General features: G+C 38.6%; 1 protein-coding gene across 8 annotated transcripts in view; it reads left to right on the forward strand.

The window, feature by feature from the left end:
* znf536 (zinc finger protein 536) overlaps positions 1-15,520 on the forward strand; it is a 504,062-nt gene that overhangs the window by 245,942 nt on the left and 242,600 nt on the right. For all 8 annotated transcript variants that reach the window (XM_072279690.1, XM_072279689.1, XM_072279688.1 and 5 more), the window contains one exon: positions 6,514-8,685. In XM_072279690.1, the coding sequence (XP_072135791.1) occupies positions 6,516-8,685 (2,170 nt within the window). In that variant the 5' untranslated portion in view covers positions 6,514-6,515. The remainder of the gene's footprint in view (positions 1-6,513; positions 8,686-15,520) is intronic.

Below are 15,520 nucleotides of genomic sequence, written 5' to 3' on the forward strand. Positions count from 1 at the left end.
GTATTAAAGGTTCTGTCCTTAGTATTGCTTGAGCTCTTCCATAATTTAGAATAAATTCTTGCATGGATGGGCTATGTCGGTAGTGTTGGCTGACTCCCACACACTAACTTTCCTGAGGTCATCTTGGACTGAAATAAGGAAGAATTTCTTCACTCGAAGGGTTGTTTTTTTAAAAAAATCTGCTTTCCAAGGTGATCAAAGCCCAAGTTTGTTTGAAATTGAATTTTGATACCAATGAAATAAAACCAAAAGGGATAGTGTGGCAAGGTGGAATTAAGACAGAAGATCAGTTACAGTCTTATCAGGGATGACATGAAGGGCAGAATGACCAGTGGCTGTTCCTATTATTTTTGTATGTTCTCAACTTCTCAAATGATTGATACTTTTTTTTTTCTATACATAACTTCTTTGTTGCCCCAGGATGATAATGTGTGAGAGCAAAATTCCGGTAGTAGGAAGGTGTAAATCTCCGAGCATAAGCAAATGGTTTGGGATCTGCACCTGTTCAGTTTGTTTTAAAATGTGAGTTTGCCTTCAATAAACAAGGCCAGCAAAAGGAGCAAGAAAGCAGGCCAGCTACCATATTCTCAGCAAACCATTTAATTAATATCTGACTTACACTTAAATGAAGATTTTTCTATGAATGAATAATATGTATAAATTTGTATTAAAGATTTGCAAATACAATTGAAATGAACAAAAATACTAGAGTTTATTTTAAAGTACACACAAATGGACGTTGCACAGATCTGAGTAGGATAAAAGTGTTTTGACAAAGCACCACTTTAGCTGATCCTTTCATGGACAAGGAACAAGACAGGAGTTCAAATAAATCTATAGAGAAAGATTTATTTTTTTTACATTTTAGGATTTACGTATTCTTTCGTTTCATGATATGCTTCCATAATGTTAAGATTACACATTTTGTTCCCTGAAATTTTGCAAGTGTTGTTATTTTAATTGAGCTAAGTGGACTTTCTCATTTAAACTATGAATGTTAATGGATTTCACATCAGTTAGCATAGTGTGAGTTTTCTAATTAGCTGCTTTTATTTTATCCTATATTTACAATTTGCTGCATTTTCTGGTATTAGTTAACTAATAATTAATAAATAATATTTAAATATTTAAAGAAGCATTTGTAAATGGGAAAAAAAGGAATTTAGGACCCCGCCCTGCCTATACATAACAGTTAGCACAGTGCTAATACAGCTCCGGGTGTTCTTGAGTTTGGAGTTCAATTCCAGTGCTGTTCTGTAAGCAGTCTCTATGTGTCCTCCCTGTGGAACGCATGTGCTTTCCCCAGGTGCTCAAGTTTCCTCCCACAGTCTAAAGAGGTACCGGGTAAGTTAATCGGTCATTGTGAGTTGTCCTGTGATTATCATTTTGCATGATCATAACTAAATATTCTTAACAAAGTTCAAGCTGTGGTCTATGTCCAGTACGGTCAGTCAGACCCACCTCAGAGCGCTGAGTGTTGGAAAAAGGAAGAATCGCCATTCTCTTCTCTAAGTGCTACTCATGAACTTTAGCTGGAGGATGCCAAAATGTGGTTATTGGTCAAAGGTAAATCTGGGCTTCGCTGTGACACGGGAGCTCCTTGACATTTTTTTGCTGCTGTGAAGAAAGGAATGAAAGGAAAACTAAAAGGGCAGCATTGCCCAACAGGTCATAAAATTTAGAAAATGTTTAAAAAGTCTGTGAGGAAAAAAATAATGATATTTGTTTTTATTCTTCGCTTTTTAATAGCAAGAGGCTGGATTTGATTAACTTCTCAATTTTCTCGGCCAAGGTACTGGTTGATGATCTATCTGTTGACACAGGTTGCCTTCTAACTTCTAAAGTGGCATTTTCATGAGTTTTTGATAACATGTGTTTATTAAAATTACAGCTTTTTTTGTAGAAAATTGTAATTTTTGAGCTGTAGAATAAAGTGATGTGACAATTTTATACACAGAACTATATAATTGCACATTGATAGACATAATTAAAATTACATTTACCACTATTCAGTTGTCTGAAAAGGACTAAATATTCAAACTTTTCAACAAACTGAAACTGCTACATTTATCACAATTTTTGTTCAGTTTGTTGCCTTCTAATCACCATAATAACTTCCTGCAGCCAATAAATTTGGAGAGATTGCACTTTAAACCTCTCCAATGGCCACAGACAATGCACCTCTGTCTAAAGTGAAAGAGATTTTTATTACAAGCTAAGTTTTGATTACACTCCCAGAATCTTTTTTTTTGCCATCACAGGAGCTTCATCCAGTGTTTTGGCTACAAATCCACTAATCCAATACATTGGGGTCATTTGGGTTAGAAAAATCAGTTCTTCAGAAAAGATGTTTTATGTCAGTAATTTTCTACTATCTAAAGAGAGTTGTGCAAAAATGTAATGAATAAATACAGCATCATTTTACTTACAAATTTTCCATTGCTGCACAAAATGTAATATCACAATGCACAATGTAACTTCAAAGAATATTGTTCAAAACAGTATTTCTGAGGGAAATTTCCCAGCAACAATAACAAACATTTTCAATTCAGTAGGACTTTTCCAAAATGTGAAAGGTCTATATTCAAGTTTTATTCTTTCATGAATTTGAGGATCTGTGAAAGGTACAGAGGGATATTCAAATAGTCATAGGAACAAGCACATGAAATACAGGGAGGAAATCTGTTCTTGATGGTCAGCCCTACTTGAAATATGAACGTATAAGTAAGTGTTCTGGGTTATAATATCGGCCAATATACGCAAAATGATGGAGATAGTCAACATGTCAGACAGCATCTATGGACGGGTATAAGCAGTTGGCATTTTGGGCCAGGCTCTTCATCAGCACTGGAAAGAAAGGAGACAGAAACCAGAATAAGAATGTGAAGGAGGGGAAGGAGTACAAGCTGGCAGGTGATAGGTGAGACTAGAGGAGGGGGTGGTGGTTGGTTGCTGCAAGGGGTAAGAAGTAAGATGCTGGCAAGGCATAAGTGGAAGAAGTAAAGCGCTGATGACAAAGGAATCTGATATGAGAGGACTGTGGATCATAGAAGAAATGGATGGAGGAGGGGAACCACAGGGAGGTGATAGGTAGGTGAGGACAAGAGGAGTGAAAGGATAAACAGAATGGGGAATGGAAAAAGAGAGAAGGAATTTACTGGAAGTTGGAGAAGTTGACGCTCATCCCATGAGGTTGGAGGCTACCCAAACATAAACATCAGCTAGCCTGATCTCTAGCCTCTATTCTTCCTGCCATGATTAAAAGACCTGCTATCATATACTGTATTTGCAGCTTCAGACTAATCATGACAAGTGATAATTACCATTGGTTTCATTACCACTATGTTTCTTTGTATTTACTGTGAATTTGCAAGAAAATGAATCTCAGGATTGTGTATGAGGACATATATGAGATATATGTACTTAATAAATTTACTTTGTACTTTGGTAGAACCAGTATAACTAAAGGTTGAGATATTCTAGAGGCTATGTTGGACCACTTCATCATTGGCCCTGCATTACCCGTGTACTGAGAAGGTGTTATGTGTTATTTCTTCAGGAAACTCGGATTAGGGTTTGTGGGATTTGAGGAGAGGAGTGAGAGAACTGCTGGCAATTTGCACAATCAGGTGTAGCCATGGTGGGAAGATAGGAGACTTGCAGGATGGGTGTGGAAGTGGTTTGAAGATGGAGGTGGGTGCATCAGAAGACTGCACATTCAAAAGTGGGGTTGGGAAATAGGGTGGGGGGATGGGGTTGGTCCTTGGCTGGGGATAGTTTAATGTTTTTGGGGAGGGAATCGGTATACACAATTCCTTTGGGGTAGAGGTTTAAGGGAGCAGATGGGGGAAGGTCAGTGGTTAGGCTTGTGATGCAGTTGACTGTGGGCACTCGGCTGGATTAGGAATGAGTGGTGGACACAATGCATTAAGCTAAGTACTTCACTAAACTAACAGGCAATGATTAAGAAGACCAGATAGTTCCCAAAGCTAATCTGCTATGATCGATCTCTGGACCACAGGGCCCAAATTCCCCCACAGCTCTCCAATAGCAATGTTTGAAAGGGAAAGATAATGTCCCACACATCTAATACAGAGACTAAAATGCGAGAGTGACTTACATGTGTAGCTCTTAGTAAAATTACAAGGATGTTGAAAAGATGGCATTTTGCAATTGGTTTCTGAACATTGATGCTTTCAGAAATGGGGCAAAAATGGGTGAAAATTGTTGTACAAAGAGCCTTGATAATTCACAAGGTAAAAGAATAAATTTTAGATGTATTTCAGCTGTTAAAGGGTTACCTGCAATCTATTGCTGTAATCTCTCATTACAAGTTCATAGCCGATAACATTTTAATGAAAACAATATATAATCAAATTTTATTGCCAAAGCCTGTACAAGTTTTATGGCATATGTCTTAAATTATCCTGATTCATTCAGAGACTGCTCATCCATGTTTTCGGAGAAGTCTTCTCTTTCTAATGTAAAACTACTCTGATCATAAAAATCGGATGTTTGTATTTCAGAACGTTACAATCACAAAGTTTCTCAAACTTGAATAAAATGCATCCAAAAATGGTGAACTTAGTCATTTATTTACATTATGACGTTTTGCTCCTTGGCCCTGAAATGGCGAAATAACTTCACAGAAATACATTTCACTTGATTGAGTTTGACCCTGTGATTAATGAAAATATGTACTAGATAGTTAACTGAAAGCTTTCGGTTGGGTGCTGTTCTTGGTTTATGTCCAATTGTTGCTGACACTCAAAGCGTGAACCAACATATGTGGCAAGTTTCGTCAGTTTTGAGCCAGGCCACTAAGTGAGAAAATTGCCACTGCTCATCGTATCTTAGTGCCTTCCCACCATGTTGGCAAAATGACAGAGCTGAACTAGTGTTTGCAGTCCATATGTCCATCTTCTCAACTGCATAGAGGAATAGGGGTAAAAGGTGTTGAAAGAAGTAGATTTTCAATGGAATATGAGGCAACATTTACTTTTGTGTAGTGGTAGAATTAAATCCTCAGCATAGTGTGCTCTGCCTTGTATGATTTGATCTGAAGTCATGAACTATCAGAAGTAACTGAATTAATGCAAAAGTAGAATTGTATTAGACTTGACATTTCAGTTCCTTGCTTTTGGTTTCCAACTCAGATTTGCTGGTTTAACTTCAGCACACACTATGACCTATTAAATCATAGCCCTCTGAACTTTATTTAGTGCTCTATAATATGTGACAGAATAAACTTCATAGTGGTGCTGCATATTTGCAGCCCAGTGTTTTTTTTAAACATTTTGTCCTTGTTCAGTGCCCCAACCCTCCAGGCTAATGTACAAACTTAAGTCTTTTTTTTCTATTTTTGCTCAAACATTTACAGCTGTTTAATAACCCTGAACAGAGGTTTATCTCAATATCAGATGTCTAGTACAAGAATAATATTTGTAGTTTTTAGTATTTTCTTTTTAATTTTTTAAGTAAGTAGAGCAAGCTCCTTAGAGCATAGATGCATAAGGATTTGATCCTATCCAACACTGTTGAGGAATTTTACCATCAATGCCAAAGTGGTGCTTGTGGAGATGTTTTAACCAAATGTGGTCTAACTGACTATGATGAAATGAAAGAACGATAAGATGCACAGCAGTGTTTTAGCCTGCTGTGTTGAAGTTTGTGTCTTTATGTACTGACTTAGTTTCGGGTTCCAAATGATGGTGTGCTCCTTTAAGGAGGAGGACTTCCAGTTATTTTGCCGATGTCCATTCAAATCTGAAAATCCATGTGTTAACATATAATGTAAAATATTTCTGCATTATTAAACATTAGTGAGCTTAGCCTTGATCTTTGAGCTTCTTATGCTTACAATATCTTTTTGAAGCTTAGTTATAATCAGGTTACAGCAGCCAATGCACTTCCAAATAATCAGCTTTAAAAAGTATTGCTTCAATTAACAAAAACAAACTGCCTTTAGTTTTATGTAGAAGCCTCAGTTTATTACTGCAAATTTTGGTTATCTTGAAGTACAGCAGCAAAACATTCATAAATGATTTCAATATTATATTTAATGTTTCTAACAGAAGTCAGTATCTTTACAATAGGTATATACATGGGTAAAAGTTTTAACTGAATATAACTGATACAAAATTAGGTAGAATTGAATCCAAGATGGGGAATAATTCTGTGGCTTTTTATTTAGGATTGTAAGTACTAATAATCAACAGAATAATAAGAGATTTTTGAACTGTTAAGTTTATGTTTCTGTGATGGAGATAAAATGGTGAATATTACATTTGGCATTTGGAAATTAAGGCCAGGCTGCTTTATCTGTATCTTGTGAAGTTAGTATAAAATCATATCGTTTATTACCATGGTCGAGAAGTGGAGCTCTGGAGCCAGTAGAGTATTTGATCAGAAATGTTGTTACTGTGTGATGAAATCATATTGACATTTTGCAAAGTAAAAATGCTTCTGTGTTGCTAAAACAATTTAACAGAACTCTTGTGTTTTCTATATTAGGAATGGAGGAAGCAAGTTTGTGCCTTGGTGTATCTTCAGCAGTGCCTGAAGCTGATGTCCAGCTCAGCAAACCAGTACTAAATGGCCAGTATCCAATAACCCAGAAGTTGCATCAGCTGACAACACAACTGGGACATGCCTTTCCGGAACTCCAGAGCAGACAAAATCCTGAGGAGAAAGCAGCAATTGGACTGGAGGAAAAACGCCACCCAGCGGTGGCTAACCAGCCAATCAGCAATCAAATGACCCTGCTGGCAAATCAGCTTAATACAGATGTTGACACTAATTTAGGTATAAACGGGAGAGTTGACTTACAGCACTTCTTAAATGGACAGAACCTTGGGATAATTTCACAGATGAATGGCACAGAAGATGATGCAAAAAAATCCAGGAAGTACCCATGCCCCATTTGTGGTAAGCGCTTTCGGTTTAACAGCATTTTGTCTCTCCATATGCGTACTCACACTGGGGAGAAACCATTCAAATGTCCTTACTGTGATCACAGGGCAGCTCAGAAAGGCAACCTGAAGATTCATCTCCGCACTCACAAACTTGGGAATCTTGGGAAAGGTCGTGGGCGGGTCAGAGAAGAAAATAGGCTTCTGCACGAGCTGGAGGAGAGGGCCATCCTGAGGGATAAACAGATGAAGGGTGGCCTTGGCCAGCCTAGGGCTGATGGGAAGCAACACCAGGCTGTCATTAGCTCCAGCAGCTTGCCTCTACCAGCCAGCCAGAGTAGCTCCGATGCCTCTAATCCAATCTGCAGCCCCAAGCCCGCGGGCACGCAGGAAGAGCCAGCAGCAGCCACCGTGGGATTCAGATGCACCTTCTGCAAGGGGAAGTTTAAGAAACGCGAGGAGCTGGACCGTCATATCCGAATACTCCACAAACCTTACAAGTGCACTCTTTGTGAATTTGCTGCCTCTCAGGAGGAAGACTTGATCAGTCATGTAGAAAAAGCCCACATAACTGCGGAGTCAGTGCCAGGTCAGGGGTCAAGTGGCAACGGAGAGCAAACCAGTAATGAATTTCGCTGCGAGGTCTGTGGCCAGATTTTTAGCCAGGCTTGGTTCCTAAAAGGCCACATGCGAAAGCACAAGGACTCTTTTGAACATTGCTGTCAGATCTGTGGACGGCGATTTAAGGAGCCCTGGTTTCTCAAAAACCACATGAAGGTCCACCTCAACAAGCTGGCTGTAAAGAATCCATCCCAGAGTGACCCGGAGGTACCTGAGAACCTAAACAATATGGTGCAAGATTCCCACTCAAACGTGTATTCAGCATATGTATCTTGTTTACAGAGTGGTTTTTTATCACCTAATAAATTGAGCTTAAATGAACAAAGCCAACTTCATTATAATAAAGCAGAGGTTGCTCGGAAGGAGAAGGAAATGCTCGGGAAGCTATTAGTACCCGTGAGCAGCGCGGCCCGTGGCATAGTGGAAGGGGACAAGCGCTCCTTACTGGGATGTTTGACCCTGGCGCCTCCTTTGAAGGCCAGTTGCATGGAGCGTTTGCAGGCAGTAGCCCGCGTGGCCGAGTTTGATCCGGTAAACAGCTACCAGGCCTGGCAGCTGGTGACAAGAGGAATGATGATGGAGCAGGCTGCTCTGCCCAAGAAGCACCTGCACCCCGGTCAGGACGAAAATCTGCTCAGCGCAGGCTCCAGCGGTGACAAGGACAAAGGAGAATTTATCTTTGCAGCTGGAGATAAATCAAAACAGAAACTGGATGGGGACCTGATTCAAAACCCTAAAAGAACCAACATTAGTGACATTTCTGGTAAAGATGATCTAATAGGAAGCAGGGAATTCATGGCACAAGGAATGAATCAGGGTTTGGAATATAAAATTACTGGATTAGGACAGAACCATGGAACAATGAAAGAGAAGCCCACCGAATGCCCGGACTGTGGCCGAGTGTTTAGAACCTATCATCAAGTCGTTGTCCATTCCAGAGTGCATAAGAAGGGAAGGAAACCTGGAGATGAAGGAGTCCAGGGTGCTTTAGATGAACGGCGTGGATCTGGAAGTGATCAAGACTCCCAGTCTGTGAGCCGGTCAACCACACCTGGATCGGCCAATGTGACAGAGGATAACGTGGCAGCAGGAGGCTTTGCTGTGGCAGGAAGTACGCAGGAAGGTAGTCCAAATCCATCGTCTCCATCTTCAGGTAACATCAGCATTCTTTTCATCGTTACAGTCCCCACATTACATTTAAACATTTGGCAATTGCTAAGATGGGAAAATGTTCAAGTGTAGTTGAAACTGGAGAGTTGTGACCAAAGGTTTATCAAAAGTCTAAAGCTTAATTCTTTTAAAGTAACATCATAATCTGTCAGCTCCTGGTGCTTGTCTAGACACACAGACATTTCTAAATCTTCTTTTATTACTTTTCACATAGCTTAGTCCGTCATTCACGCAAATAGTCAACCTCGATTATTTGTTTCTTTCTTAGTCTATTTCCTTCCTTACTCACCAGTTATCTCACAAGACTAAGGAACTGAATACCTCGAAAAAAGTACAAGATCTACGTGTTTCTCTTGATATAATAAATGTTCAGATTCCTGCTTGGCTTGAAACGCATTCCCTTCCTGTATATTTACAGTAGGCAGCATTTAGAATTCTATTATAGATTTTATGTATATTTTCTTAAGTCCACTATCTATTTAGACATCAGTGGAAATATATGGGAACTTAAGCTGAAGGTTTTCATTTTAATCAACGCACTTACTTAAAATCAGACGCCACCAAATAAAAAGTATGTGTTTGTTTAAGTGAATACAGAATGACACCATAAATACAGAAATTGAAATGGGGGCCCTGGTGGGGCTGAGCATTGTGCTTACAGTGCAGCTTCTCGTGTGACTTAAATGTTGATTTTCCTTTAAATATATATGGTGCCATTATGAGAGTAAAGGCTTATGATTATGGCAGAACATGATATAGGAATATTTTATTAATCCTTTTATTGTTTTCAGTCAAAGGTTTGGCAAAGCTAAGAATTAGCAGAACCCATCCTTGCATTGTAAAGTTAAATAGTGAAAGCACTTTATGTTAATTCTTAACTTCATATATATTATGATTAAAATTGAAGATAGTGGGTGTGAAATTGGTCCTCTGCCAACACACAAAGTGGGCTTTGGGAAGAGAGAACCTGCATAATACACCTCTCGACCTTGTTGGTTGATTTCAGTGGAAAAATATTGGATGCAGTTAAGTAAATGTTGGTAATCTGCTTTCATCCGCTTACACTATCACCAAGAACAAGTTCATTACAATGTTTTTCCGTATCTTACTCTGAGCCTATAAACTTGCATTATTTTTTTGCTGTGTGTTTAGGTGCTTGGATGAGGTTTGGTTGGTATGGGTGAGGATATAGGTGGGTATGTTGATGGGCTCAACATGTGCTATGGAATTCTTCATCTTCACCATTCATATGCCTCATAATTGATAAGCAGGGACTGCTGCTTTCCCCAATGCACCAAGCCCTGTAACTTCCCTCTTATGGTAATCAAGTCTCTACTACTCCGATTAGGTCTTTGGATGGTAATCTCCCTTTGCCCATTCAGAATTTTGACTGGAGTCAGTAGCTATAACTGGAATTTCTGTCACACCATCTTCTTACCCAGGTGACCTTGGTGATATTGGTGAGAATAATACTATTTGTTCTCATTGACTGTACTTAACGGAGAATGTTTAGCCAAAAAAAGATGTCATGGCAACCCAGGAGGCCTAATTAGGCCATTACTCTGATCACAAAATGAAGAAAACATTGCACAAAGGAAAAGGAGATAATGACAGAACAACATACAATCAGTGAGTGGAATTCATCACTTTTCTTTAGTTCCCCCTTAAACTAACACACTATCCGCATGAAGTGTTTTCCTGCTTGAATGAATATGACACCAGTTTAAATAAAAATCTTGACAAAGAAATGGTTTTACAAAAAAAATCCAGACTACACATTCCACAGATGCCTGCAGTACTTAATGCTGTTGTTCAAATACCCATGAAATATGCTGGCCAGTTGCTAGGTTGTGGTCCAATTTGCAACTTATTACTTGTAAGTCATTTTGCGAAATACTGACTGAAAGAAAACTACAGCATGGCAAGTGAATAAACTGTGCAGCATAGTACAACATCCATGGTCAAATGTGGTTGGTAGGAGTAATACTGTCTTGTGATTCAGTTTGAAAGTACTTCATGTTAATTGTTAACTTCATACATTTTATGATTATAAAGTGTAAATTATCACTGATTGATGTGTTGCCTGCTAAAACACGTACCTGTTTTCACATTTGACTTAAACATGCCTTTGTTAATGTTGTAGCATTGAGTAAGCTTCTTGAGGTAAGTATTTAATTAAACCAGTAGAATTGACACTGAAATTCTAGTCTTCTTTGTTTCTACATCATTAAAATAGATTCATGAATAATTTCAATATGGTGAGATGGAATGAGGTAGGATGACATCAACACAGCATTGATGTTGTTGCATTCTTTTGAAATGTCATAAGAGTAAGATATAAAAAGTGGTTCCATTGTTATTGGAGGATGTTTTTCTTATTCTAGTCTCTTCCAATAAATACGGGAATGACTATGGATAACTCTGCAGCTTTTAAGGATTGAAGGTAAGGATGTAAATGTGTTGGATTCCTTAGGCCTGCAGCCCTGATCAACCATGCATTGGCTATTTTCTGCTCTTTATTCTGAACAAACACCCGCTGGCTTTGCTGGGTTCTCTCTGGAGTTCATGCAGAAAGTGGATGTCATCCGCTCAGGCTGAAGACAACCTAACTGATAACACAATTTCTGCAACTTCACAGGAGATCATTGTGGAACCCTTTGCTGATATTTTTCAGCTACACCTTACTTTAGGGTGAGGGTGGATATGAGGCAATCATCAGTCAGCCCCTACTCAGTGAAACAGTAAGAGTGGTACAAGGCGCAGCTCTGGAATTGCCCTGGGTTGTAGATGGGATGGGGAGTTCAAAGTTCAAAGTACATTTATTATCACAGTATATATACAACCTTGAGATTCATCTTCTTGCAGGCAGCCACAAAACAAAGAAACACAATAGAATCCAAAAACAAAACATACACACAACAAAGATTGTCAAACACCCAATGCACAAAAAAAGAACAAATATTGCAAACAATAAAAAGTAAACAAACAATACACAGAACATGAACTGCAGAGTTCCCAGAAGTAAGCCCACAGTCACGAGCCAGTTCAGCGCTGAGGCAAGTGGAGCCAGTGGAGACTCCTACACCTCACACCTGGAGGTAGAAGTGAGAAGAGAAAGAGATGGCTCATCAGAGGCAGTTGGGTCAGGCTTAGGTGGGAGATTCTGGTTGACACAGAATAATGAGCTGAACACTGGCTTGTCCTTCACCCTCAGCCTTATTGCCTTAAACTTTTTAATCTGGCTCAGTGCTTAAATTGGCTGAATAGGTTCGTTTTTCACTCCTGGGCCCAGACTCCACTGCTTCAATCTGGCCTGAAATCTGCTCCAGCAATGGCTGATGCGGCCATACCTGCATTTTCGAGAATCCAGTTTGCCGAATCCTTCAGGACACCGCAAAAATGCCAGATCATTCAGACAGACCAAAAGCACAAACTCCCCAAGGGAAATTACAGGCTGTGGATTGCAGTGATTAGAATCCAGCAAACATATACTTGGTAGAATACTCAGTAGTTTTGTTAGCTACCCGCAAAGCATCGCCGTATATCACCAATGCCATCTTGGGGAATGTGACAAGGAAGATGGAGAGGGAATATAAAACCAGATAATATTAGAAGATATTCAAGTTAAAATCTAGTCTCTTTTGGTGGTTATAAAGCAGTTGCCAGAAAGCCCATTGTTACAAACTACCCCTCTCCCCACCTTTCTCACAGCCTCATTCCCCGTTCTCAGACTGAGACACAGACTATCCTTACCCAGTTTCTCACTCAGCCTGAGACCTCCTGCATTTTGTGGTCCAGGTGGATCGAAGTTTCCCATCATTCCTCAGCTCACTGGGAGCAGAGACTATTCACTGTTTCAAATGTCTGGAATATCCAAGCTCAGTGATGTAGCTAGCGATTCCCTTTAACAATGTAGGGGGTGGTGGGAAGGTAGAGGATTATTGATCAGTATCCCTCCCTACATGTGTGACCAACATACAGCCCAAAATACAGGTAAATTCTGGCAGCAGCTGTTGAATGGTAGGCCAGATCATCTGGCCTACCACAAACAAGAACAATAATCCTGCTTTCCAATCTGTGTGTCGTATTTTATCAATGCGGAGGTTATGCACTATTACATAAATAGCACTATTAACAGCACGTAAGAATATATGTAGTAAATATATTAAACATAAAAGTAAGTCTAAGAGTGTACAACTCTTAAGCTTGGACAGAACAGCAGGGGATTACATCTATACTGTGTGCAAGTTACAAGAGTTTTGCCAAATTTGACATTGTTATTTCTTGTCATTATTAGGTGAAAAGTCCAGTGAATACAGCAAATAATTTCTTCACCTCTATTAACATGATTCTTATTGTTTTATCCCTCCTAATATGGACACTGCACATTGTACGGTTTCTAAAGCCGTTACAGAACTGTACTCACTTTACAAGACCTCCTTTGACAATGATGTTTAAGAATACTACCAAGAGGAATGGAAACTGTGTAAGAAAAGCCATCATCAACTGATGTGTGCATCCTACCCTGTATTCGGAATCAAATATCTATTAAAATACATGGCTTTGATTTAACATAAGTGGGATAAATATGTGATCAAATCGCCATGATTACCATTTGTCAATGCAACATGCAGTAGTAGTGTAGGAACAAGCAACTGGCTCTGAAGGTGGGACAGATGAATCGATCATTAAGGATATAAAACGGCATCAATGTACAAGACAACAGTTTTACTTGGATTTTTCAGTTGAGAAGTATGAGTTAATAACAATAAGACACTTCATGTGGTAGCCATAGATATCTCCCTCAATATTTTTGTTAGGTTCTGCATAGAAGAATACAGAGTACAAGAAAGTATATGTAAAGGTCGAGAAAAACAACTACCGGTTACATTATATCTATTCATAATAACAATCTCATTACCCCGTATTCATGTATGTTAGTCAAAGTTATATTGAAATGTACTAATTTATTACAAAAAAGAGTCTAACCCCTGAAGCTGTTTATTAAGGAGAAAAAAAGGTAAAATACCTTCTCATATAATAAAAATTAATAATAGCCAGCATCTAAATTTAAGCAACGAATTGAGGGTTTTAAAACTTTTGAAAATAATTCAGAAAGGGTCCCCACAATGTTTGAAAGTCTTGACGAGATTCAGAAATTGAACAACGAATCTTCTCTAAATCTAAGCATGGCATAACGTCGCATACCCATTGAGCATCTTTCCATTTAAACAGAAGCATCCTCCTAGCTATAAGTGATCTAAAGGCCAAAATATGTAAATCTGATGTCTTCAACTTGATATCTTGTCCTGCAACAATACTGAATAGGGCCGTCAGAGGATTAGGCTTAAAATTGACTTTGAAAAGTAAAGAAAAAGTTTGAAAAACACCCTTCCAATATTTTTCAAGACATGGACAAGTCCAAAACATATAAATCAATGAAGCTTCTCCATTATTGCATCTGTCACAGTAGGGAGATGTACCCAAATAAAAATGAGATAGCTTATCTTTAGTCATATGGACTCTATGTACCACCTTAAGTTGAATGAAGGAATGGGGAGCACATAGTGATGAAGTATTAATCAGTTAAAAAATTTCATTCCAAGTTTCCTCAGATATTGATGTCTGTAAATCTTGTTCCCATAGATATCAAAGTAGTGAGTGATTTTTTTTTTCTATATTTAGGTAATCAATATTACTGATTGTGTATTTTACCAAACTCTTTAGCTCCAAAATATTTATCACTCTACCCAAGCAATGCATAGAACAATCAAAGTTTACCAAAATCATTTACCAAAATCTGCTAGGACAGTAATTAAGGCCCTTATTCTAAGAGTGAGAAAGGGAGGTATGGGGGGATAACAGTGTGTAAAAGAGAATGTCGGAAAACAAACCGTCCAGATTTCTACTTCTGTTTGTCCCGCTGTAACTGCATAGACATTGAAGAACTGAATCAGTCTCATTGTTGTAGACAAGCAAGTATAAATGGTTGGAATGGCTTCTTTAAGCTATTAAGTTTAGTGCTTAAATCAGTATCAATTTATTTCCATGAACTTTACTCTCTCCTCCCAAATTTCTACCACAGACTTACACATTCTAGAGGCAATTTACAGTGAGCAGATAACTTACCAGCCTGCATATTTTTGGAGTGAGGGACAAAATCAGGTAGTCCTGTGCAAACTCCTTACAGACAGCACTGGAGGTCAAGGTTGAAGCCAGATCACTGGATCTGTGAGGCAGCAGCTCCTCTGTCACTGCCACCGTGCAGTCCCACATCTGCAAAGTTTTCCCATGCAATGAGAATAATCACAGTTGAATACCTTGCTTCTGTTAAAAAGTTGATATTTAGCATGCATTTCCTCAGGAGAAAGCAGCAAGAGTGTTTTAAAAGATTTTTTGTACATTTAAGTTTTTTTTTGTTTAAGAAGAATTAAGTGACAATAATATCATGATTTTTAAGAAGTAAAGTTTTTTTAGAACTTCTTACTATCTGAGTTATATCCATACCATACAATGATTAGTTTGTTGTGTCTAAACGGTGGACACAGTTCACTTAACGGCACTAAAAACACTCGAGGTCTGATTTTATTGTCTGAAACTTCCATAATTTGCTGCTAATCTTCAAAAATGGGGATTTTGATTTTTCGAGTGCGCAGGTGAAGTATTCACTGAGGCAAGATGTCTTTCTCCTGTTACAATGGTTCAGAACTTTTATAACTAGAGGTATTGTTAGGGAGTTTAAGTCAATTTAATATGATAGAAATGTTGGGTTCAAGATTTTTTACACTACGGTACAGGGAACAAAACAAGTGACTTCT

Source organism: Mobula birostris, chromosome 15 (assembly GCF_030028105.1).
Source record: "Mobula birostris isolate sMobBir1 chromosome 15, sMobBir1.hap1, whole genome shotgun sequence".
In the NCBI taxonomy this organism is placed as follows: domain Eukaryota; kingdom Metazoa; phylum Chordata; class Chondrichthyes; order Myliobatiformes; family Myliobatidae; genus Mobula; species Mobula birostris.